Source organism: Lagopus leucura, unplaced genomic scaffold (assembly GCF_019238085.1).
Source record: "Lagopus leucura isolate 7727_CA_CO unplaced genomic scaffold, USGS_WTPT01 Super-Scaffold_100008, whole genome shotgun sequence".
In the NCBI taxonomy this organism is placed as follows: domain Eukaryota; kingdom Metazoa; phylum Chordata; class Aves; order Galliformes; family Phasianidae; genus Lagopus; species Lagopus leucura.
The window spans coordinates 30,350,767-30,375,410 of record NW_024962265.1 but is presented as its reverse complement, the minus strand read 5'-3'; the positions used below and the strand labels follow the sequence as shown (position 1 = coordinate 30,375,410).

The 24,644-nt window shown below is 38.2% G+C and overlaps 1 protein-coding gene across 1 annotated transcript in view; it reads left to right on the top strand.

Annotated features, from left to right (window-relative positions):
* The first annotated feature begins 1,836 nt into the window (after positions 1–1,836).
* LOC122180838 (leucine-rich repeats and immunoglobulin-like domains protein 3) overlaps positions 1,837–24,644 on the top strand; it is a 50,975-nt gene continuing 28,167 nt past the window's right edge. The window contains exons 1-4 of the mRNA XM_042872750.1: positions 1,837–2,208; positions 10,145–10,216; positions 10,459–10,533; positions 23,922–24,056. Of these exons, the coding sequence (XP_042728684.1) occupies positions 2,030–2,208; positions 10,145–10,216; positions 10,459–10,533; positions 23,922–24,056 (461 nt within the window). The 5' untranslated portion in view covers positions 1,837–2,029. The remainder of the gene's footprint in view (positions 2,209–10,144; positions 10,217–10,458; positions 10,534–23,921; positions 24,057–24,644) is intronic.

Here is a 24,644-nt window from a genome sequence, read left to right as displayed (position 1 = left end):
TTCCATGACTACATGAATGGTTTTCAAACTAAAAAGAACAGAAGTTCTTGCCCTTTTTGATATTTTCATCTTTTTTTTTTTTTTTTTTTTTTTTTTTGCTTTCTTTCCTCATATGCTCTCTTGTTCCATACTATACATATACATCAGATACATTATTCATATGCTTTGCTTCTATATTTTCTTACATTTGTGTGTTAAAATGGACAGCTTAATTACTCTGTTGTGACTCACCAGCGAATCACTGCCCTTGCCATCACTCAAGATATGCTCACTTTTCCTAAATAAGTGGTACTTTGTAGGAACTGTAGTACAGAGCTTGGCTACTTTGAATCAGTTTTAACTTTAGTAATGTGTGCAATAATTCTGTAGCGTGATACAGAGATCATCATTTTGAATTTTTGTTTACTTTGCAGAATTATCAACTATAGCATATTTTACCTAAAAAACGAACAAAACATGTTTAGGTGTATCTGACTGTTGATATAACAGTGTGAAACAATCTCATAGCTAGAAGAAATGCTAACACTTTCAAAAGAAATGAAAGCCTTCCTACTTACTTCAGTAGGAAAAGGTACAGGCTAGTGGTGGATAGTTTTGAAAATCTGAGCCTGGCACTGTCTACTTTTTTCCTACTGGCTGTATAGAACATCTCCCTGTTCCTTTGGCTTTGTTAATCTAATGCCAACCTAGTGGTTTTAAATGGCAGCAGAAGGGGTGAATATCTATGACTAGACAATGTTGCCAAGACAGTTTTCATTTACAACAAATAAGTAAGAGTAGCTTGTAAATATATACTAATTTTTATCCTCTGTTCCATTTGTTGGCTTGCTTGCTTTTATGTGTAGAACACTGCATTTCTACAGCATTTGTTTGTTTTCCTGTAGTGATTTCCGTAAGGACCACCATACACTGTCCACCTGAAATAGCCGTGTTGACAGCAGCACAAGAACGTTTCCACTTCTGATTTGCCTGCTAGATTTGCAAAGCTGTGATTCCAGGCTAAAAATGTAGTCTTGCATAATTCAACTGGCTTCCTGAAATGCATATGGAAGCAATAAGACAGTTTGAGTCCTACATGTTTTGGTGTTGGAGCTATCAACCTCGTGTTGTCTCCAGATCTGTAGGCGAGATGTGTTACGTACATAAAGGTGTGAAAGAATGTGCAGACATCCACCTCTGGTTGGACTCTCTTCTGCTGCTGAATGGGGCTGTGTAATGCCTCCAGTAACCGAATCCAGGCAGGGTCTGGGCTTACATATGGTACTCGAACAATAGGTATTTACTTAAATTACATAGATTACCTCAGAGATGTGGAATCTGCACGCCCTGCCTACTTCCCTGAACTTCGGGAGCTGGATCCTGTGGGGAACATAATGGGCTTAATTACTGCGTCTGGACTAGCCGCGCAGGACCCGGAAGGCAGGAGTTAACCTCACCTCACCTTTTACATGCCAGTGACCCCAGCCTTGGCTGGGAACCTGCCGGGGCCTCCGGAGCCGCTCCGGGACCGCTCCGACTCGCGCCATCAGCGCACCGCCTTGGGGAACCCCGCGACTCAGCAGCGGGGCCCGCGTCCGCTCCCGCCGCGCTCTGAGGCGCTCGCTCAGCGGCCTCCGGGTGGGAAGCGGGCACTGGGGCCAGTTGGCAGAGAAGCTATGCCGGCCGTCCCCCCCCGAGCAGGGCGAGGCCGGGGTGGCCCGGGCCGGGGGTTGTAGTCGTCACACGGCAGGGGGAGGGGGCTGCGGGCGGGGCGGGCCGCGCGGCGCTCGGGGCTCCCCGGGCCGGGCGGGGGCGGGCTGAGGCGCTGCAAAGTTTGCGGAGTGGCTGGCGGTGCCGCGTGCCCCCCATCCCCGCTCTTTCCCTTCACTTTTTTTCCTCCTCCTGCTCCCCTCACCGCCTTCCCTCCTCGGCGGTAGCTCCGGGGCATGAGCGGGAGCCGCCACCCGCGCTGAAGGAGAAAGAGAGAGGCGGGAGGTCTGTCTGTCCACGAGGCAGCGCGAGGGACGCGGGTAGCAGCACCGAACCCGCCATGCCCCGCGCCGCGTCCGCCGCCCTCCCGGCACTACTCCTGCTGCTGCTGCTGCTGCTGGGGGGCCCCGCCGCCGCCCGCTGCCCCGCGTCCTGCCGCTGCGCCGGGCATCTCGTCGCCTGCAGCCGCCTGGAGCCGAGCCGGCTGCCCGAGCGGCTGCCGCGGGGGGCGGTGCAGCTGTGAGTATGGGGTCTCGGCAGCGCGGGGTGTGGGGGTGCCCGGCCGCCATCTTCCGCCCGCTGGGGGCTGCCCGCCTGCGGCCGGGGAGGGCAGGGCTCAGGGGAGGGAAACGGCGGCGTGATGCTGCGGAGGTGCGCGTCGGGGCTGTCGGCAGGAGGGAGAAGGGAGGGGGCTGTCAGCGGGTTGCGGGGCTCCGCGATGGGCTGAGGCGTTGCGTCGCGCTGGGCCCCGGGGGGCGGCGGCTGCTGCTGCTGCTGCTGCTCTGGGAAGGGGGGAAAAAAGTTTTCTCCCAACGAGAACGTGCGGAATCTCTGAGCTGGCGTTCGTTTCTGCGCTGAAAAAAAAAAAAAAAAAAAAAAAACAACCCTAAAAAAACCCCCAAACCCACGAAACTTATATCTTATTGGTCTCGGTGTTATTTTTGCAGCTCTCGCTTTTCATTCCCGATAGTTTCAATAACTTTCCTAACGGCGGGAGTTGCCACGTGTGGTTCGGTGACACGTATTTATGGAATTCTCGGTAACGCGTTAGTGAAATGCCATGTGTAGGGAATTTACCTCCTGTGACAAACTTTTATGGACAAAGCATGAATTATGGGAGCTTTCTGCAGACCTGAAAAGAGCCGGGGCACTTGGCACATTTGTTTTTAATCTCTTGTCATTCAAATATCTTCTGTATTAGTCGCCGTAATTTTCTATTACATTTCCAAAGCAGATCGAGATAAGGACTTTAAAGTAAACAGGAAGACTTTCAATTAGTTGTGGCTAATTCTGCTCAATTGCCTCGTCTGGAGGTCATGCTGCTTTGCTCATGAAATGTGGATGGCTGTATTGACACCATATGGCACTGAGCACACGAAAGGCTGCAGGAGGTGAATATTTCCATGAGCAGATCAGGAAAGTGTGAGGGGAAAGAAACTTTTTTTCTTCTTTTGGTTTATGCGATCGAAGGATATGAATCAAGTGCCAGATCTGCTTTACATTCAACAGCTTGGCTAGGCTTCCTATTAAATTTCATCTATCCTGTTCTTTTGAACTGTTTTAGTATGCAAACATAAGGTTTCTGACAAAATGGAAGGTATTTTTGATACTCGGTTGGACTTTGCAGCTTGCTTTCTTAGTTTAATGCTGGTAAGATAAAACTCAGATGTGACAGCACGCTGAGTAAAAATTAAAAAAGGGGGGGAAAAAAACACAGAACTTCTGTTCTTGGAACTGCTTTCAAGTTATTTTATGTTAGCAGTGATCCAAATATGTCTATTGCTCTTACTTTACCGAGGAATAAAACACATTGCAGGGCTTTTTTGCTAGCACAAGGGTGTTTTTTTTTTTTTTTTTTTTTTTTTTTTTCTAATTAGAATTCCCTTGGTAGTGTAAATTACTCTCATGTAAGTTCACATTCCTTCAAAAGTGTGAGAAAATAAGTTCCACTTGTATAAATAAGCTTTGGTCTGTTGTAAGAAACCCTGCTGTGATTACTCATTGGACAGCTGTGTCACTTGGTCTTAAACTCACAGGAGTATGTCTTTGTAGGTGTCTTCAACCATGTGGTCTGGCTGCTTTTGTGTAAATATTTCTTTTGTTTGTGTCAAATGACTTGGAAGTATCCAACTCTTTCTTCCTTCCCCTCTTAAGAATGTGGCAGAGGAAGAGCTAACATTGTCTTTCACCTCCAGTTGCTTAAGTACTTGGAGCTTTGATTGCACAACGTGTAAGATAACGCTGTTCAATTTTACATATACAAAAAAGGTTTGAATAAGCTGAGTTATTGTTGCAACAAACTGTGCATTTACAAACTGTGAAAGACTGTTTATGAATTTTATTACTATATGTTTACTGTATTTTCCGTGGAAGTCCATAGCATATATAGCCAAAGGCTAGCTGTTTAATTGCAGGGATTCCAACACTCCTTGGAAAACAACTGTGACACAATGTTCTCAGCATAGGCAGGCAAGCTTTCCCAAGCAGAACAGTGCAAGCTTTTCTGTATGAGAATGTCTGGGCCTGCGCCGAACCTCACACCTTCCCCTGTCCATCTACACTCCCAGACAAACAGCGCATCCAGTGAAGTCAGCTTCTGAGTTTGTTCAGCCTTTCCTTCATTTTGTATCCCCGTTGAGATAAAGCTGGAGTTTGTGAAGTGCTGTCTGACCATAGAGTGTGCAAGGGAAAAAATCAGAAGGTGGACCTGTATACTGAGTTCTCCTATTTTTTTAATCGCAAATGTGAGGTTACTGCTATGTGTGGAAATGGCTTTGTGAAATAGGGTGTAAACAGGGTATGCTTGCCAGCTTTGCTGTGATTTTAGCCAGAAATATCATCCTCTGTAATGCTGCAGAAGACAACAATTCACTGGAAGCTGATAAATATTTGTAATGACTGTGTACAAATGGTTTTAAAGTTAGATTTCAATTTACTTCTAGTGTGTGTGTGTCTTGAGATGGAGAGAATGTTGCTGCTTTAGAGCTGATGTTTCGTAGCCAGAAGTGGAGGGAGGAAGAGAGTTTGAATGGCGGCCAGCGTCCTCAGTGTTTGTGAATTCTCAGAGGCTTTGTTGAGTTCTCCGTGCCAGGTTCACCTAGGAATGCTAAAACTGTCAGCAGGACAGAAGGGAAAATCTGAAAGATGGCTTTCACTTGTGTTTGTATTACATCTTTAGTATTTACATTTTATAAATCCTCTAGTTCTTTACCAGAATTGCCAGAAAAAAGGGCCGTATGGTTTTCACAGCTGTTTTTCAATATTTTCCAGACTAAAAGTTGAACATAGCAAACTGATTTATGAGTCACTTTGGATCAGTGTCTTAAAACAGCTACAGCCTGGCTTTTTGTTTTTCAGCTCTCTTGATTTCTGCTGAATTAGCAGCTCTATAGGCCCCAGTGGGACTGATTAAGGAGCTGTTGCTGGATTTGCATTTTAAAATTTGACTTGGGGCTCAGGTTTCTGAGTTCTCTAAGGAAGAAGATGATAATTGTAACTAAGTGTTGTAAATTAAGTAGAGTCTAAAAGTTATATTTATAAATGTGTGAAGAAATGCTTGCTCTCTCCCTTTATTCATTAGGCCTCAGTTTCTTTTTATCATATCAAGATCAGTGTTCAGAGTTGCATTTTCATTTTTGAAGGCAGAGGTTGAGTTATGAGAGGTGTTCATACAAAAGGGAGTATAAAGTATTTAATAAAACAGGTTTTTAAAGGGCCTCAAAAACTATGCCAAGCTTTTGAAAGAGAGGGCAATCTGATAAAAGCTTAATCACTTTCATTAGAACCTGAGATGAACAGGTATATACATTTTATTGTTATGAAGATTTCTTAATAAAAATGGAGTTTCAGAGAGTTTTCACTATTGCATCTGTAATGGATTTTGAAATTCTTGTAGTAAAAGTAATCACAGTGGAGATTTTCTCCTCCCTTGTAATGTGGTTTCAACAGAGAGGGAAAATTCAGAAATGGAAAAATGCATAGTAATAATTTCTGTATTTTCAGTATTGTCAGTGCTCTTTTCCAAATGAAAATGAATCACTACTGTTCCTTCGAGTCTTTTCTTTGTATCTGTTTTGAGACATGTTGAGAAATGTATTGAATTGATGTGCATTAGTAGCTTTGGAACAGGGATGCTAAAATGTTACATTTAAGGTGTACCTCATATCCAGGGCTTATAAATCTCAGAAATTTCTACGGGTTTAAGATTCACTTAAAACACTTGTAAAGGATATATATTGTAACACGTAGTTCACTTTCAGCTACTATGATTTAACTTACAAATGTAACATGCAAGACTCCTTTTCTGAAGTTTCCTATGTCAGCAGTACTGAAATAATGTCTACTAAAACGTCCCCAATTCATAGTTTGCCCAACAACGTATGAAGCTGTGTGAAAGTGGCTATTCAATATAGTCTGGAGTTTCTGTTTTTCTTATTGTTTTGCTTTGAGTTTGACAACCTGTTGTGAGTAAACCAGGAGTGAGGAATTTATCTGTGTGTGTTTTTTAAGGTACGTGCTATGTGGAAAATCTCAGAGTATCCTTGATGTTTAAAGACAAACACGACATAATAGTTTGAAACCTAGTGCAAGTTGTTACGCTCACGGTTGCCTTGATAGACTCCAGATGGATGTGAACTTGAGCTATGAGTGAAAGTGTCTGGCTCCAGTGTGGTGATCATGCACAGCAGTGGTTGTAATTGCAGGATTTTTATAGTTTAAGGACTCTGCCAGGTTTTTTTTTTTTTTTTTTTTTTTTTTAACATGTTATAACTCCAGCAGAACAAATCTACTCATGTCTGTTACTGTCTGGTAGGTCCTTTAGGCAAAGACATTTTAAATAAAGCTTTTGCAGGGTTTTTAGGTGAAGAAATGCAGGGTTTTAGAAGTAACACTGAAATCTCTTTGAAATAATTGCTGATTCCTAAATCTTTTCTAAAGCATGAAGAACAGTAACAAATTAGGCACTAGCTGCCATAACTTCGCTAAATTTTGGCTGTTTATTTGCATAGTTCTTATAATCCCTACAGACTAAGGCCAAATACTGGGTTATGTTTAAGAGTAAAAATTGTCTCTACTCTGTCTGCTTTAAGGCAACAAGTTAGATTCCCATCACTAATAAAACCTAGGTCTTTGTTACAGCATATTTTTTCATTTAAGAAGTCAGTATGAGAATCCCTAATCTGTACAGCTGGTGTCTTCAAATGTTAACAACTGGATTTTTCTGAAGTCTATGGCCAGACAAATGTTTGCACTAGACTTTTAAGCAGCGAAAGATGCAATCCTCTAACTCAAGTGTGGTTAACCTCATTTACAGGAGAACTCAAAATCATAGTGATGAAACTAACATTTGTGGCTTCTTGAAAATGTTAGCACTGTATTGGTTTTCCATCTCTTAAGAGGAAAATCTTTAGGAGTTCAGACACCTGGAAGAAGACACAGGTGTACAATATCAGGTGTGCGAAACCTGAGCTGGATCCCAGAAATCATCCCTCTGTGGTCACTTGCATGTGGTGGAGGGTGTGCCTCTTCTCTGGGGCCTCCCTCAGCACTTGCCCCCACCTTCTTTGTGCTGCAAAAATGCCTGTCACACCTGCAGTTCTGTTCTGTGCATGCTCCTATGGTGCACAAGTTTGGGAAACCTAGCAGCAGCACCCCAGAGCCTGGGTCTGATCAGTGCTGTTTGTAATGCATGTATGTGGCTGGGATTATTTTTAGTGTGTTTTTTTCTTTTTTTTTTTTTTTTTTTTAACTGGTTTAAAAACAACAAAACACAGGTGAGGATTGTCTCTCTTTTTCTAACTTGGGAAGTGAGTGACTTGAGTCCTATTCATGTGAGGGGTTTTGTGGTATCCCCTCTGCAGAGAAGCCAGTCCCACAAGACTTTGTACAGCTGCCCTGGGGTGGGCAGCTATGCCTTCTGTGGAGACTGCCTTTGCTGTGTGCTGACTGTGGCCAGCTGGAGTGGAGCTAGGAAGATGCAGATGAGAAGTCTTAGAGAGCAGATGTCAGTCCTGGCAAAAGGTACTGCATAGGTCACCAAAAGGAGGAGTTTAAAACGTGGTTTTGCTGTCTTTTGTGCTCCTTGAGAAGCAGAGGTGCATGACTGGATCTCAGGATTATTCTGTGTTCAAGGACCTACAGTGCTTCTTACAGATAAACCTGTTCTCTAGATCTGGAGTCATAAAGTGGAGCACCTAACACGTACCCTGAAACTGGCTTGCTGTGAGGTGGTTCTAATCCATATGTGGCACACATCATCAGGGGTCATTGCTTTGAGACTGTAGATGGAGAGTAGATAAGGTGTGACAGCCACAGAACCCTCTGCGAGGCATCATCTGTGACTGTACTGACTCATATTCTCCCCCAAAAAGTACGGTCTCCTGGAGTTTCCTCAAGATTCAGTTGAAAATACACTTCACAATTTAATTGCCTTATGAGTACCTGTCTTGGTGGTGGCCTTGACATTGATTTCCAGTGCTTTCTTGTCACTCTTGGCGTTATTTTTCCAGATTTTACATAGGTTGCTCCAGAAGTAATGCCTCCTATTTGTTTCCATGGAAACTACAACAGATACAAAGAGCATGGTAAAACTATTTTGATAAAGCAAGTTCTCAACTGCAAAGCACTCTTTTTCAACATAGTTGTCACCAATAGTTCTGCTTTATTTTTTATTTTTTTGTCAGTGATGAGCAAGAGCCTGCATGCCATGCTTGTTGCATGTCTGCACCAGTAGAGGTGAACTACTGCTGCTTTCATACCACCCACCACCTTGCTATGTTCACATCCACTGTTTGGTTTCCATTTGTTCAGTAGGTGCACATGTGTGTCAGTGGGTACAAGTGTTTCTGCATGGAGAAATTCAGTGACACCTTTGCTTTGTATGTGTTTCCGTATCAGGTGCCATTTTGTCAGACTGCCCATCTGCTGCCATCACAGCAACAAAATGTAACTGAATATTGGTGGGAAGGTTCAACCTCTACTGCCACGCTGCCAACATCTGCTTCTGATGCCGTGGGCCAAAAACAGGAGGCATTACTTTCTGAGCAGCCCTTATATCATGATCAGGCATCTTGTTGAGTGTTTCGGATCCAGTGCTCAGTTAGCACTGGAAAAAGTGTTAAGTGTGAGAAATTTCTATGCCCCTTAACCAGATGCTGAAGCTGCTTGCTGCTGAAGTGCACTGATGCAATTCTATGTGGGCCTGAATTGCAAATTCTCACATAAGATTAAGAGCTCCTTAAAAATAGTGGAGCTTGTGTTATAAACTAACTGTTATAATGTACAGCAAGCACTCTGCAGACATCTGTATCACTGCAGATAAGATAGTGACAAGGAGTAGGACCTTGCAGGTTGTGGTGGGTGGATGACTAAAAAGGAGGGAGGCCTTCAACACAGCTATCTCTGATAATGAGGCCAGCTGGAAATCTTTGGGCTAATCTCCACAGTTTGAGTTTCTGTAATCAGCTTCTCTGTCTTCTATTGTGCAATTACTCTCCTATTTCCATGATGTTTTCAGTACTTGTAAGACCACAGAAAATGTTTCTTAGGACTGTATTTCATGATTTCAAATGGTCAGGAGGGTGTACAGTGAAGATGCATGGTATCTGTAGGGAAATGAATTTCTCAGCAATGGTCAAGAAAGCATGTTGTGTTCTTAGTACCCTAGCTTGTTTCACAGCAAGCACCTTTGTCTGCAAAGGCACTAGCAAAGTTTCTTGTAAACTGTATCAAAATTATATTTTGGGATCTTTAGTGCAGAGTGGTACAAGCTAAGTGGGGAAGCTACTTCAGGTGCATTTGAATGTAATATTAATGTCAATAATACATAAACTTTTAAAAATTCAAAGTAGATGCCTTCTTGTGTATATTTTCTTCTGATGCTACTTAAGGTCTATACTAGATTTGATTCTGCTGGCCCTGAATTGTGTGAAAATAGAATTGAGATTGATGTACAGTCCTCATTATGTAGCTAGGATTTGTGAGCTGCTTTAAAGAAGCAAGCAGGAAGAGTAGAATGATACAGATGCAGTAATTGATTCAAGATTGAGGTGGCAATGAGTCTTGGTTTATGAATTTCCCTAGCAGTCAACCGCATGCTTCAGCCAGAATTTTCCCTGGAAAGGTAGGGAGGATGCGGTATGTAAGTCAGCGTGTTGAAATGTTTGTCATCCATCTTAAACACTTAAAGACATATGCACACACAAAACCCCAAATGAACAATTCCCTTAAATTGTTCACGAAATTCTTTGATGCTGTCAAAGAATGTGATCAAGGTATTTGCACTTATTTGAACCCTGTACATTTAAGCGAGTTTGTATTCTAATTTTACTAACGTAAAGCAAATAATTTTGTGTACTTGGAAACAAATTATAACATATTCTTAATTGTAATTGTCTTGATTTACTCAACAGTCTATGGCAAAACTGACAGGTTGTTTATTTTTGTAACCTCATAGGGATCTGAGTCACAACAAATTATCTTCAATCAAGGCCAATTTCTTGGATCACCTTCATAGTCTTCGGGAAGTGTAAGTTCATTTGTCTTAATTAAAAAATTAAAAAAAAAAAAAGTGGTTTGTATAGGCTAATTGTATCGCAGGGATATCAATAGCTAGAGAAAATTTGTTGGCAAAGATGTTTGTTATTCTGAAATCTTACATTATGTGAAACTGGAATTAATTTCAAATTTTGACACTGCTCAGGAATTTAGGAAATCCAATGGGTGTATTTCTGATTTACTTCAACACTAACTTTATTTTTATATAAATAGGAAGTTGAACAACAATGAACTGGAGATCATTCCAAATCTGGGACCAGTCTCTGCAAATATAACTCTTCTATCTTTGTAAGTAGATCCTATTCTTGTCCCTAGTTAGTGGAACTAACTCTGCAGAGTTAGTGGAAATACATGCATTGCAGACTTTAAAGTAAAATAATTGGAAATAGAGTGGTTTGTGGTTAGGAAGTTGATTATGTCATGTTATTTAGCAGGTTGTTTAAAATGTGTATAATTGAGCTTAATCCTTGTAGTTTTTATGCTTCCCTCAGATACAAAGACTGTATTAGAATTAATTTATGTTGTGGTAGTGCTGAGAAGCCTCAGCGCTGTTGTCCTAGGCACTGAATGAACATTAGTAAATGCTCTGAAGTCTGTGTTGTACAAGTTTGTATAACAGCAGTTATACTCTACTGTTATGCATTTTGGCTAAAATCCCAATTGCATTAAATCATGGCAGTATTCCATTAATTTCAGTGGGCAGTGTGGGGAAATCCCCTTGACATGCAGCTTCGGGACAATTATCTATGTTGAAAGATGTTGTGCCAGTCTCTTTAAAATGTATTTTCGAGGCCACTTTTGTGTGTAGCATAAAACTCTGTGGTTGTAGTTGTGACACACAGTTATGTCCATGTTCATTATTTTGTCTGAAATAAATTACTGGGTTACTTCATATGGCATCCGTAAGATGGGTGTAAAATTGTAAAAGGCATATAGGATCCCAAACTAAAACACTTGATTTTAGAGGAAATCTGAAATCTGTTTAATTTGTTCTCCTCCCTCTCCACCACGTGGTATGATTTCTCTAAGATGCTGAAAAAAAATCCTGCTATCCTACTCCTAAGGGGAGGTGGAAAAAGGACATGTTTTGATATGTGGGACTTGGGCTTTATCAGTGGGAATCTAAAGTGTTTAAACCTAGTAATATGTAGCCCTCTGGCCAAATCCTACCCTTGAATACAAATTGCAAGTTACCTTTCATGAAGAAGCCTGAAGGGTTAAAACAATACCGTAAACTTCAGAAAGCTGTTCAGTTAATTAAATTGATCACTGTTCAATTGCTTACATCTGGTGATTTATAGGGGTTTGTTTTTACTTTAGACCCAGGTCAGCTAAGTCAGCTGGTGCAGCCGCTGTGTCTGGACTGCTCTGTTTGAATAAGAACTAAGTGACATTTGATACTGATGTGGTTTCTTACAAATCAGGATCAGAAAAGAATGAAAGAAGGAGCAGATGGTGTCTGACTAATAACTATTTACTTTAAGCATGTCATCTATTACTATTTTGCATTAGAGTTGACGTTATTTTTATACTGGCGTAGCATTCTGTATTTTAAGCATCTCATTAATTTAAATAATGTATTTCTTCAAAAAAAAAAAAAATTAATAAGGTTCCCTTTATCACAAAGTTGGAAGTATTAAAGTATGTGATATCCTCCTGCCTTATCTGTGATGAATATGAAATCAAGAATTTGTCCTTACATCTGTAGTCCTTCTCATGGAAACACAAATAGTTCAGATGAACGTAAAAATGTCTTTCTTCAACTGTGCAAAGATTTTTGTTCTCCTTTGAAAGAACCAAAATTGATCAATACTGAATTGTTTGTTCAATATCCTTAAGTCACTAGCTTGGTTCATTTGTCAGTGGTCAAACGTAGGAAAACTTTTGGTAGATCTGTTCTCAATACTTCTATTTTATACTCATGAATACAAGATACCAAAAAAAAAAAAAAAGTTTTTCTAAATGTTATACTACCAATGCATTTAAAGTTGGTCTGGCTGAGTGCTAGCTTGTTCTTTAATTTCAATTACTTCTATATGATGTTGTGAGATTACTGAAAGTAGGTATGCTCCAGTTGAGGTTTAATATAGATTGTGTGACCACTGTAAGGATTCATTGAGATTAATGTGGTAGAACTAATTCCTCAAGTAATTTATGCTAACTTCCAATGATCAGAGTGTAGTAGTTAATAAATAATTTGTCTTATCGGAATGTATGTAGAGAGAACAAATAATTAGAGTGGTATTGCATTGTTCCAAAAATAAAGCATCTTGTTCTGCTTGCAAAGGTTTCTCTTTCAAACACCTCACAGCTTAGAAATCATTTATGTAGAAAGATGTTAAGTCTAATTTTTACAACAGGAGAAATAAAGCAGAATAAGCATGCAGCAATTGTCTGACATTAAAAAAAAAAAAAAAAAAAAAAAACTAATATGAAATGCACATATTTTAATCTGATCGTTTTTTAGAAGTGAAAAAATATCTTCACTAATTGGAGAGGTTGAATCAAACTGGGTTAATATATATCTAAGTCATGCGAAGAAGACACGTATGGAACAATTATAATTTTTCAAACCACTTTTGAAAGAATAATTGTTGTTCGTATATACTTCTGATGACTTTATGCAGTCTTCAGCTTTCAGAATGAAAAGAGCTTGTGGAACCTTTCCAAAACAAACTACTGTTTCATTGTTGAGTCTTTGTTCTGACATAGAAATAATAGCAGAAAAGAGATTGCTAGTCTTTGGGAACTTGATTTGATTGCATTCCTTATACATCTGTTAATTGTATCAGTTGAAAAGCCAGTTATTTCTTCCAAGGAGTCCTCAAGGAATGCTGTGGAATGGCCTCCCTTCTGGGCAAAATCTGTATTGGTTAAAAAATTTTTTTCCATGGTGGAAAAATTCTTCCAAGTAATCATCAGCTGATCAGTGAAGACTTAGAATTTTACTTCTTTTGTGGGAATTTTCTTTCCTTGCAAAGAAATTTACAACGATTACATGTCTACAGTGAATAAATGACGCTGCAGGTATTCCCATACAGCACTGTATGTGTAAATCATTTGAGTGGTATAAACAAGCATGGGTGGATTGTCATGTTAGTGTAGTTTCTATTTCTGGATCTACCTCATTTATAGCTATCTAATGGATATTTATCTAGCTTACGTATTTTCATACTGCTGAATTACACATGATAAAACATACCTGGAGCAATAGATGTTCCTGGTCTTGTGGACAAAGTCCATCAGTAACGTTAATCAGTGGTGTCAACAACTTGTTTTTCCTGGATACCAGTAGAGAGTTGAACACTGGGAGAAGCAAGGGTATCAGACCGGCACTTCCAGCTCCCTCCCCCATCACCCAGCACCCTCGAAAGATATATGTCTGTAGGAAGGAATACAGACTCAAATGCAGATACGCTCATTATGTAGCTGGAGATGCATCTAACACTTCATTCATGTGATGAATATGTATTTTGTCTTATGTCTAGCAAATGTACTTGCACATGCCCATTTTACAGTGATGTTACTTGCAAAGGTCTGATAACATCTTTCAGCGTGTTTGATCATTTAAGTCAATCATTTGAAATGGACTATTCAGCTCTCCATTCTCCTTAGACACCCAGCTGTTTTCACTGGCTTCTGGAAGAGAAGACAGAAAGTAGTTCATCAAGGTGAAAAGAAAATGTTCAGCCATTTGCCAGAGATTTCCAGCTCCCCAGTTGGAACAATAGCTGTAGTCAGGTGACCAGGTTACCAGTGTGCTGGAGAAAACAAGATTTTGGTAGAACGCTGTATTTGATAACTGGTAACTTAAAACTGCATAGTGTGTGGATGCCCTCCACAGTGATGTAGACCTTCTTGTGTTCTTCCGGGAACTGAAATGTTCCAAATCTCTTAATTGGCAATGCTGAAGTGCTTTTAAAAAACAGTTAAATTGATGTAGAAATTGCTTTAAATGGTTGTACTAGTTTTGTATTATAAAATTCTGCACTTATGAGACAAAAAATTAGTGATTTTTCATTATTTCTGGATTGATGGATCATTGTGTCGAGAGATGGACGCTAATGAACATTTCTTCCAGGAGAAGCAGAAAATTTCTGAAGTTGTTTCCCATTTCAATGATGCTCTTTGTCTGAAATGTACCAGTCCTGTCCTATTTATCCTGAGAACCAGGATCTGTGATACTGATACATGAGAATAAAGACCTTGTGGCTTAGGTGTATCATTGTCGTGAAGTTTGGTACCTAGTTTAAATCCAGGTTCCTTAAACTCTCACTCTAAAAGAGTGGAAGTGATTTTTGAATTAAGGTGATTAAGGTGTCCATTGTATGTGCTTGTTTAAAGGTAGTAGATAAGTATATATCAAGTACATATCAACATGATGCTTTGGTGGTTGTAAGCTATTAACGTTCAAAAACTGTACCGGAACTTCTCCACAGTGTGTCAACAATTCACTGGAAAAAGAACAAACAAACATATAAAAGCAATCAACAAACCAAACAAAATAAAATACAAGATCTGAGTTTATTGCAGTAGACATAATATCTTCTCCCACTACTCTAGAGATCTTGGCTCCACTTTTGGGAAGATGTACATAACTGATATGACTTAACTGTTTTTTGCAATTATGACTTTTATCTTTTAATGCTGATAGTACAGATCAGGCTCAAGTCATGATTTCCCACAAGGCTGAAAGTTCATCCAGTGTTGTCATTTTTGTATGTGCATGTGACACATGATACCAAAGTGTGGATCTAAGATGTGTTGTTAGGGTGCATTAAATGCTCAATAAATTATTTGGGTTAATAAAAAAACTACTCTGAACGTAATCTTCTTTAATTACAAATAATTGGAAACCTCTCAGTACAGTCAGTGACAAAGGACATTTAAGTTTTACAGAAAGTTTACTGTCATTATTTCTTTTGTGTGTGTTTTGAAAACCTTCTTTAAGTCCCTGTCCAGAGATGGCTTCTAATTACTCTTTACGTGAGTTGTATCCTAAACTCTGTTGAGATTCTTTTACATTCAATTCAAATAATTTTTGCTTCATGGACAGAAAAGCATGTTGTGTATAACAATCTCTAAGTATGATAGGTCATGGGGAGACTTGGCGACATATATTTCAAAACAAGCAGAAGGGAGAGAAATGGAAGTTGGACAGTATGATAGTATGCAAATTTTAGGAGCCCATTACTGATTTATGTTGAAGTTCCTGCTACCTCTAAAAGATGAGAAGAAAATGGAATAATAGGTCAAATAGATCAAACAAATATATATATAAAAAAAACCATAGACTGGATGGGGCCCTGGGCAGCCTGATCTAGTATTAAATGGGGAGGTTGGTGGCTCTGCAAGTGGCAAGGGGGTTGGACATTCATGATCCTTGAGGTCCCTTCCGACCTCAACTCAACCCTGAAACTGAGTAATATAAGTGCATCACTCTTTTATATGGATTTCATAAGTCCTATATGGCTTTTAACTGTTATTTGCCTACACATTCTACTTTAAAAGTCTTCAAAAAATAGTAACTAGTTCATGTAATTAATGCTTTGTATGGAATAAAGGCACTTAATGCTGCAGAATTTGTAAATCACTGCTTAAGATTTTGTTTAAGGATATGTGGTATGGGTAATAAACCCATGATCTTTCATGTGTTGAATTAAAAAAAATACACACACACAGACTCTAAAAAAATCATGGACGCCATCCAAAACTGCCAGTGTGTTTTGTATTCCTGTATTTAGTTCTATGGAAAATGGAAGGCCTCAGTCAGTGACTTTAGAGGGATGGTGTGACTCTTGGGTATCCAACATCCGTAACTAAATTTTATTGTTCTTAGAAAAATAACTAGAATTAGTATGAAAAAAAAAAAAAAAAAAAAAAACAAGTTTCTTGCCCCCACATCTGGCGTATGTTTTGTAATAATCATATCATCAGTAGAGATTAGAAAAGCCACATGTGACAAAGTTTCTACGGTGTATAGTGAAATTCTAACATTAGGCTAGCTTTGAATGATTGAGTGCTTTAAGTAGTTAGGGATTTTACTTTTAGTTAAATAAAAATTATCTGTTTTAAAACTATTGATACATGTGGAGCAGGTGATTTAGATAGAAGTATTCCGGAGGCTTACATTCTAAAAATTACTCACATTAATAAAGAAGACAAACATTCAGTTTTAGTAATGCCAGAGTAGGAAACACAACATTCATTTTTCAAATGTTGCATTAGTATATTACTTGTATTGTGTTCTTTTTTTGTTGTTTTGTTTATTTATTTATTTATTTTTAATTAAGAATGTTGTCTCTTTTTGTAAGAGACATGTAGAATATACAATGTTATGCTTGGTTTTGTCTGCAACCCGAGAGAACTGTTAACACTTAAGGCAGTTGAAGCAAGGAGGTTTGGTTTTGGGTTCTGCAGTGATGAACAATGTTGGCCAGCACGGAGGAGACTTTCTGTAGTGTGCATGCTGGTCTGTTAAGTGCTGGGCTGAAACTACAGATCTGTTTTCTGAAGGCTTTCAACAGCATTCAGTTTACGGTGTCTATATGTCAGTATATTCTGAGTCTAAATGCATTGGCTTTGAAGACACATGCACAAGTCTTGTTTCCTGGATGCTTAAAAAAGTTAATGAACAAAAAATTATTAACTTTTTTAAAAAAACTTTAAAATTAGAAATACTACTCAGGATATGACACGGGCCAGAAGTATTGAGAAATTGCCAGTCTTAGTTGAGTGCTGGGATTGCATAATTAAAATTGTTCCAACTTTAAATGTAGCTTTCTGATCAGCTCTTCTAAAATGATTCTGACTAGTCATTTTTTAATTTCTTTGGTGTTCAAAGAGCACTTTTGAAAAGCAAAGCTGAAAGTGCTGCTTGAAAAAGTGGAAAGTCATTCTCTTCAAAGAGAAAATAAATCAGCAAGGTTATCTAAGCCATGAACAATAATTTAAAATTAAAATTTCAGAACTTGCTTATACAGCATAGTAGACATTAAACTTACGTATCTTCTCCAGTGGGTTAGATGAGCAACAAGTAGAACCAGCCCTTCAGAGACCATGCTACAGTTTGCACCTGAAAAAACTTTTCAGCCATTCGGCTGAAAATTGTTAATTCATCTATGGCAGCTTTCTCCATTCTTTCTTTTTTTTTTTTTTTTTTTTTTTTTAAGCAAAAGAGTGAACCTGCTTTTGAGGGGCAGTAATTGAGCATAGACTTGTGGATTTTCATTGTTAATTAATTAATGTGTGCTATCTCATCCTGACTTCGATTAATCAACATATAGTTAAATACCTATCTAGCTTTATGCACAAATGTTGCTAGTGAAAAAAGTATTATGTTGTTTAGAAGTGATCTTATTTTAATATTGTGTGCACATTTTAAAATAAGGAAATGTATATGTCAATATGTTTTCAGATAAGGAGTATTCAAGATCATTCTTCAAGTAGTTGTCTTGAGAAGTACAATTTAATTAGTTGAAGTGAACACACAGAATATCTTATACATCTGCTCAACTGCCAGTGTAGAAGTAGAGCAGTGATTTGAATAGTTTGGTGGCACCTCAACTAGGAGAACTTCTGCGAAGTGCTTTTGGAAAATACATATTTTTTTCATAATCATTGTTTGCAAGATTATTTGTAATGGAGGTAGGAATGATAAATCTGTCTTCTTGCAGTAGATTGGGAATGGCAGCTGTGTTTAGAATCCAGAATGCTGTCACCGTTTGTATTTAGTAAGCTATAGTCATGAGAAAGAAGTTCAGACACGACTCTTGAAAATGAAAGCTTATATTCAGTAGGAGTGAATGCCTTTCCCTTCTGTGCTTGTCAGAGAAAGTGGTATTGTGTATTTATAAAGTCAGCATACTAAACTGTAGTCTGGTTCCCAATATTAAGAAAATTTTGGTCAAATATTTTACATCCTTGTCATCTCTTCAGTTACCACTTTATTATGGGAAGGATTAAGATTTGGATGCTGCCTGGAAGAGTTTGTTTTGAAGAAGGATTGAAAGAAAGGATAGAGGAATGCCAGACTGGCCTTCAGGCATAAGGCAGCTTGGAGAAAGTTCTAAAAATGAGAGTGGTGGTAAACCATGTGTGACTTGGGCTGAAGTTGTGAGCAAAAAACTAGAGCAGAAAACTGTCTGGAATTAGTTTCTGCAGTCTTTGACATTTGATGTGGAGACTAAGAGGAAGTAAATGAAAGAATTTGAAAAGGAACCTGTCTTAGTCAGACTTGCAGACATGGAAACTAGATTTTTATAACAGCAATTTAGATTGAGTGTTGGTAAAGAGTAGAAATATCTGGAAACACAGAATTTGCTTTAGCAGAGGTATAGAGTCTAGATGAATGCTTTTGCAATGAGAATGGAAGTGAATGCAAATTTTATGATCTACTTACAGTGGGGAAAAAAAAAAAAGGCATGTTTTTCTGATCAACAGTGTTAAAGATGAATTAAAAAGAATAATTGTGGTTCAGAAAAACAGAGAGTACTACTCCCATGTAACAAGTAGAAGAATGGTAGGAAATTTTACCATGAGAGCGATGCCATATTTTGTGAGACAGTACAGGGAACAAGAGAAGTTGGAAAGACATTAAAATGCCAGACATCATAAGAGCTGGATTTTTAGCATAGTACTGCGATAGATGGTTATTGCAAGGGAGGAGAGGTTATGTGGTGACTCATCATCTTGAATGAACTAGAAGTGGACAGGGAGAAGATCTCTCAACTTGTTGCCAACAGTTGAGATTGAGTAGGTCTAGAAGGGTGTACAGTTTGAAGTACCTGGGCTTCAGTCTGCACTCTCCAAGAGTTGGCTCTGTTTTAAACAAATTAAAAAAAAAAAGCAAACAACAAAAAACATATTTTTACTAAATAAGTTCATAAATCAGATAAAAATATGATTTATAAAATTGGAGGGTGTTACGCTGTGTTTAATCTAGGTCATAACTACAGTTGTTTAAGATTTTAGCATTAAATGATAGTCATGGAGTGCACCAAGTCTGCAGTTGGCTATTATTTCTGTTGTCAGATCCTGCTGAAATAGCTGTATTTTCATTGTTTATGTTTACCTTCATTAAAATGGTGAAGTTATGCATTCAGTTGACTACCACATGCTAAGTAATGTATGATTATTTCGGAAAGACCAAAAAGTGAAATGGGAAACAGACTCCAGAGTATCAAGAAAAGAGTTTGGAAGGAAATTTTAATTATTCATATTGGTATTATGGCTGGAATCAAGAGATAATTGCTTTGAAAGTATCAACTGCTTGGAGCTTTGGATTTGCTGCTGTCTACTTTTAATTATTAAATCATCTCTGAATCCTAGAGTAGTTTCATTCTATATGTTTTTCTCCTCCTTTTTCCAGCTTGTTTTAGGAAATGGCAAATCTTTGGTCTAAGTTTTAGAGAAGGAATCAGTAGGTATAGACTTAACAAGTTTTGATGTTATGCTTTAAGACTGTATACCACAAAAAGCACAAAAAACATCTGACCTGAAGAAACAGTGGATGGGCAAGGATTGGTGGTATGAAGGAGACCTTCAAAAGAAAGAACAGCTACTTGTTTCAAGGCCTGTAGCCTCTGTGAACTGGATAGCAGACTTTTGTAGACTTACCAGTAGAACTGCCAAGTAAGCCTGGCTCTATATCTGTCATCATCATCTCGGAAATATTTTCCAGTGAAACCTTTCTTCCTTCATCTCTACTAGTTGCAAAGATTCCAGGAACTGGAGGATCTTAAAAGTCCAAAAGTCTGGAGGCGTTTGAGAAAAATGTGCAAGTAGCAAATGTAAAAGGAGTCGTATGACACCAAGGGGTGAGTGGAAGGAAGAACAGGTTGAAGCAACCTGTGAAAAAGTAGACTTTGTGCCATATTGTAATATAATGGAGATGACTGTGTATGTACTTGGATGGGCATGGATGGTCACGTCTACTTGTCCTGTGCTGACATGGCTACCTCCAAGCCAGCTTTAATCTTGAAAGTGTGTAACTAGAAGATGGACAAACTAAGTATCTGTGAACCCCAGCATCCCAGTATCATAGCTTCTGCATTGCTCAGAAAGATGTATCTAGCCCTAGCAAAATGTTTTTTTCTCCTTATATATCTTCTTGATATTTAGCAAGTGACCAAGAGATTTCACCGTGATTGTTTGTTCCTAATGCAAATTTAATATATTCTGCCTTTCAGGGATTAGGTGAGGGACAGGAGATAGTCCAGAATCACAGAGGTGTTAAAAGAGAATTGTTATACAGTTTTAGGAAACAGGCTGCACAGACAGGGAAGTGCAAGAATGCTTTTTTTTTTTTTTTTTTTTTTCTTGTAGTGAGGTTTTTTTAGAAATGGAAAACAGTGCTTCAGATCTGGAGATGCAATTTCTGTATCATAAGATCAGATCAATGAAGTTTCATTTCTAAGCTTATGTAGATTCTTCTTCGAGATAAAAAAAACATTGCATATTGGCAATCTTTATTAAGAGATACATAATCCTAGTACCTCACATCTTAAAAACAATTTTTTTCCCCCCAGCGCATAAGAACTGTGTCTAATTAGTGTTAACTAGATACTTAACAAAATGGATATGGCAATTGCTATCCTGCTTTGTATTTCCTTAGAGGCAAGGGAAGTACAAGTCAATATGTCAGGTATGTTGTAGCTGTTGTTTATACGGAATGAATCTTGAGATCATGATTGATGGGGTTGTTGTAAATGTTTTGACCTACTGGTGTGTCTAAAGTCATGAATTCGGAAAGGAAAATCCAGTGTTTCTCATACCCTAATGAAAAACTAATATTCTGTCTTGAGATGGTATTCACTCAGGCTTATGTGAAAATGATTAAATCAACCTACGTGCACACTATTTTGGTAGGGTTGGTTGTTTTCTTTTTCTTTATGATCTGAAGGTGTAAATAGTTGAACAACTATTGTTCAACTAGGTCAAGTTGTAAATAGTTGAACAGCAAGAGATACACTCAAATTAATGTGGATATTTTGGTGGGTTTGATTATGTTCCTCAGTGGTCTTTTTTCATCAGGTGCATCAGGAAAAATTCTAAGGAAGTTGCATGTTCTTGCAAATGGAGAAATTGTGATCTGTTTGCCATTGGCATATTTCTGTGAGAACTTCATGCACTGGTTGACTTACTGCAGAGGGATCCCTGCTTGCTTTAATTTTCCCTTCAGGATCTGAAAAATGAAATTGGTGCAGCATGCAGACCTTCTTTTGTGTGAACACGGTAGTTACAGCAACTGGACATTTTTCTGCAGAGTGAACAAACTCATATGATTGTACCAAGGTAGAGGATATTCTTTGGATCTGTTGTAACAATTAGATAAGCTTGCATTTTCAATCATATCTTTTTGAGTAGTTTTGATATTTATTTGGCACTCATTAAAGGAATGAATACAATATTTATTTGAATTTCTGAAAGGAGATCATGAAGAAAAGTCAAATTAGAAGTAGACTTTCACTTTAACTAGGGTTGAACGTTAAAACTTTGAGATTTTCTCAGTGCTGGGTAATTATGGCATTTGAATTTTTTAAAGAGAAAACTGGATTAGGAGGCTGGGGCAGTAAGGAGAGAAGCATTTAGGCATTTTGCATTTGAGTGGCTTCTACAAATACAGACAGGCAAGAAGGCATGGTGAAGGGTTCATTTGATTTTCATTATGAGATGGAGTAGGACTTTGATGTGGACCTCTGTTTTGGTGAAGAAGTTACTTTCTGCCTATTAAATGACCTTATCATCACTGAAAAAGAACAATCCCTGAAACAAATTAGCTGATTTTTTTTGTTTGTTTTTATGTTTTTATTGCAATCTGGTCTGCATCAAATAATTTGCCAGTTAGTTTAAGGGCTAATCTGAAGGCTGCGTAAGACTTTTATTCAGTTCCATTAGGTCCAACTAAACTTTGTAATACAGAGGCTATTATCCTGCCAGTTGTAAGGAATTTCTGTTTTATGAAGCAATATTGACACAAAGAGAGCACTGTGTAAGCTGTGTCTGTAAGTGAACACTTTCACACTGCAATTTAGGAGGCGTGCAGTTCAGGAAATTGCTGGCTTCTGCTGGAGCACACTTTTACTGCAAGGAAAATTTTATTCGTCGCTCAAGTAATTGGCAGTTTTAATACCTTGCTAGTAATTACCTTATAAACAAACTAACGCATAAAGGCAACTCTGTGACCTGTTATCTAACTCACAGTCTTGTTTGGACAGTGGAACTGACACATGGTGGTATTTGTTGTTGTTTTTTTTATTAAAGTAATTTGTTTCCATTTATTATAAAAACTTACTGTTAAGAGGTTGTTTTTTTCCTAGATAATGTAGTATAGCTCTACCAGACAGCCTGAGTAATGAAACATGATACAAGAGCAGCGTTGGAGGAGTTGCAAGATCATTTATCCATTCCCACATGTGGTCAGAAGGCCTATTAATCTAACTTATGGTTCAATTTTTGAGTCAGGATTTTTTTGTCTTTAGTAATCCTTCCCTTGCTTACGTGAGGGTTGTCCATGCCATTCTAAGTGTATGGCTTACTATTTTATCCAGAGCAACTATTTCTAATAAAGGCAAACACCTTCCAGAATCAACATTTTTGTTGATAGTTTAACCTGAAATTGCCTTTGCCTTCAGTCTCTGGAAGTTGAGGAGAGCACCTAAATTTTGATCATTCGTCTTACTAGGAATAGAATGTACCACAGCCAGAACTGACTTGAGCTTTGGAGTGTAACAAGGATCATTTTGGGTTGCATTCACTTAATTAATCATGTATGTTTTCCCCTTACGTACCATTAGCCCCAACGAATAACTCTATTCACTTTGCTGATGTTCATGTATGATACAACTGGGATGAAAAATATGGTAGTTGCTGTGCATGAACATGAAATATATTGCTAGAAAAAGTACATTTAATTGGAAGTGAAAATAGAGATGTTTCTTAGAGTAGACTAGGATAGCCATGTCTTTAAATAGTTGTAAATTCTTTACTGTGGAATTGAATGTGATGCTTAGCTGAAATCTAACCAAAGAAGATGTCCAGACAGTCTGTGAAGAGTTGTGAGAAGCACAAATTTTATTCTTTGCTAACACAGTAGAAAAATTTGCTGGATAAAATACTAGATCTAATTGTAGTATTAGAGAATGTTTTTCTGGAAGGAGTGCACTGTCATCAATCTTACATAGCTCTATTTTTGTGGAAATTCAGTTTGAATTTCATGCTGTAGGAGTTCTCAGAAAAACGAAGCAGAATGTCTGAGTACTGTTATGTTAGTTTGACTAAAATGAAAAGCAACTATGACCAGATTTCATTGCAATATTGTGACATAGTATATTCAATGCAAATAACATATGTCTACATTTTTTCAGAGATTAATGAACATAGTGTTTCATTTTAACATTTTAAAAACAATGCAATACTTTTGGATTATAATACTTCTTCATCCTCCCCCCTGCCCTGTTTGCTGGGAAAATGCTTCAAGGAATCAAGAAATGTTGATGACTTGTTTGCTCAGAGCATTCTAGTTTGTAATTCAAGAAAACTAGAAATTAATGCTCAGCCTATTAGAACAAGCAGGGAAATTAAGTACTAATTTTAAGAGTAGTGCTTAGTTAACAAGATAACAAGCTCTGGAAATGACTTTTTTTTTTTTTTTAATTACTATCCTTAAATTTCAGGACCAGTAATAAGATTGCCAACATCTTACCTGAACATCTGAAGCCATTTCAGAGTTTAGAAACTTTGGATTTGAGCAACAACAACATATCAGAGCTAAAAATGTCATCATTTCCTTCCTTACAGCTCAAGTATCTGTAAGTAAAACCTACTTTACATTTTCTTTTCCTTTTTTCCTTTTTTTTTTTTTTTTTTTTTTTCCCCATGTTATTTAGAAAAAAACTTGATGGCAAGCTTAGGCTGGCAACTGTATGTTGAAGAATGAGATATTTTTTAATCAGACACTTACTAAATGTTCCTACTTTTACCCACTGATCTTAACCTAAGTTGTAGACTTGAATTTACCAGTTGCTGCAATTAACTGTTTTAATTCATAGTAAACAACGTTGAGATGAAACAAATGGATATGTCTCTCTTGAGAGAAAAATTACATAGTAAAATGAATTTAAGCTGTGGGTGCTGGTCTAGTCTCGAGTTGCATGAAGTTCTGTGGACTTCATTGAATTTACCTTAATGTTTTTTATAGCAGTACTGCAAAGAGAGAGCTACACTGTGAAGAAAGTAATGGAGTTGCAACATACTATATTTTGGCAACATGCTATCTTCTGCTAATAATGCGCTCTTGCAGAACAGAGAAAAATATTAGTAGCAAAATACTATTTGACTGTAGACTGAGTTGTCAAGAGCTTTGATTAATGCGATTAATGAAATTTCATTTATCACAG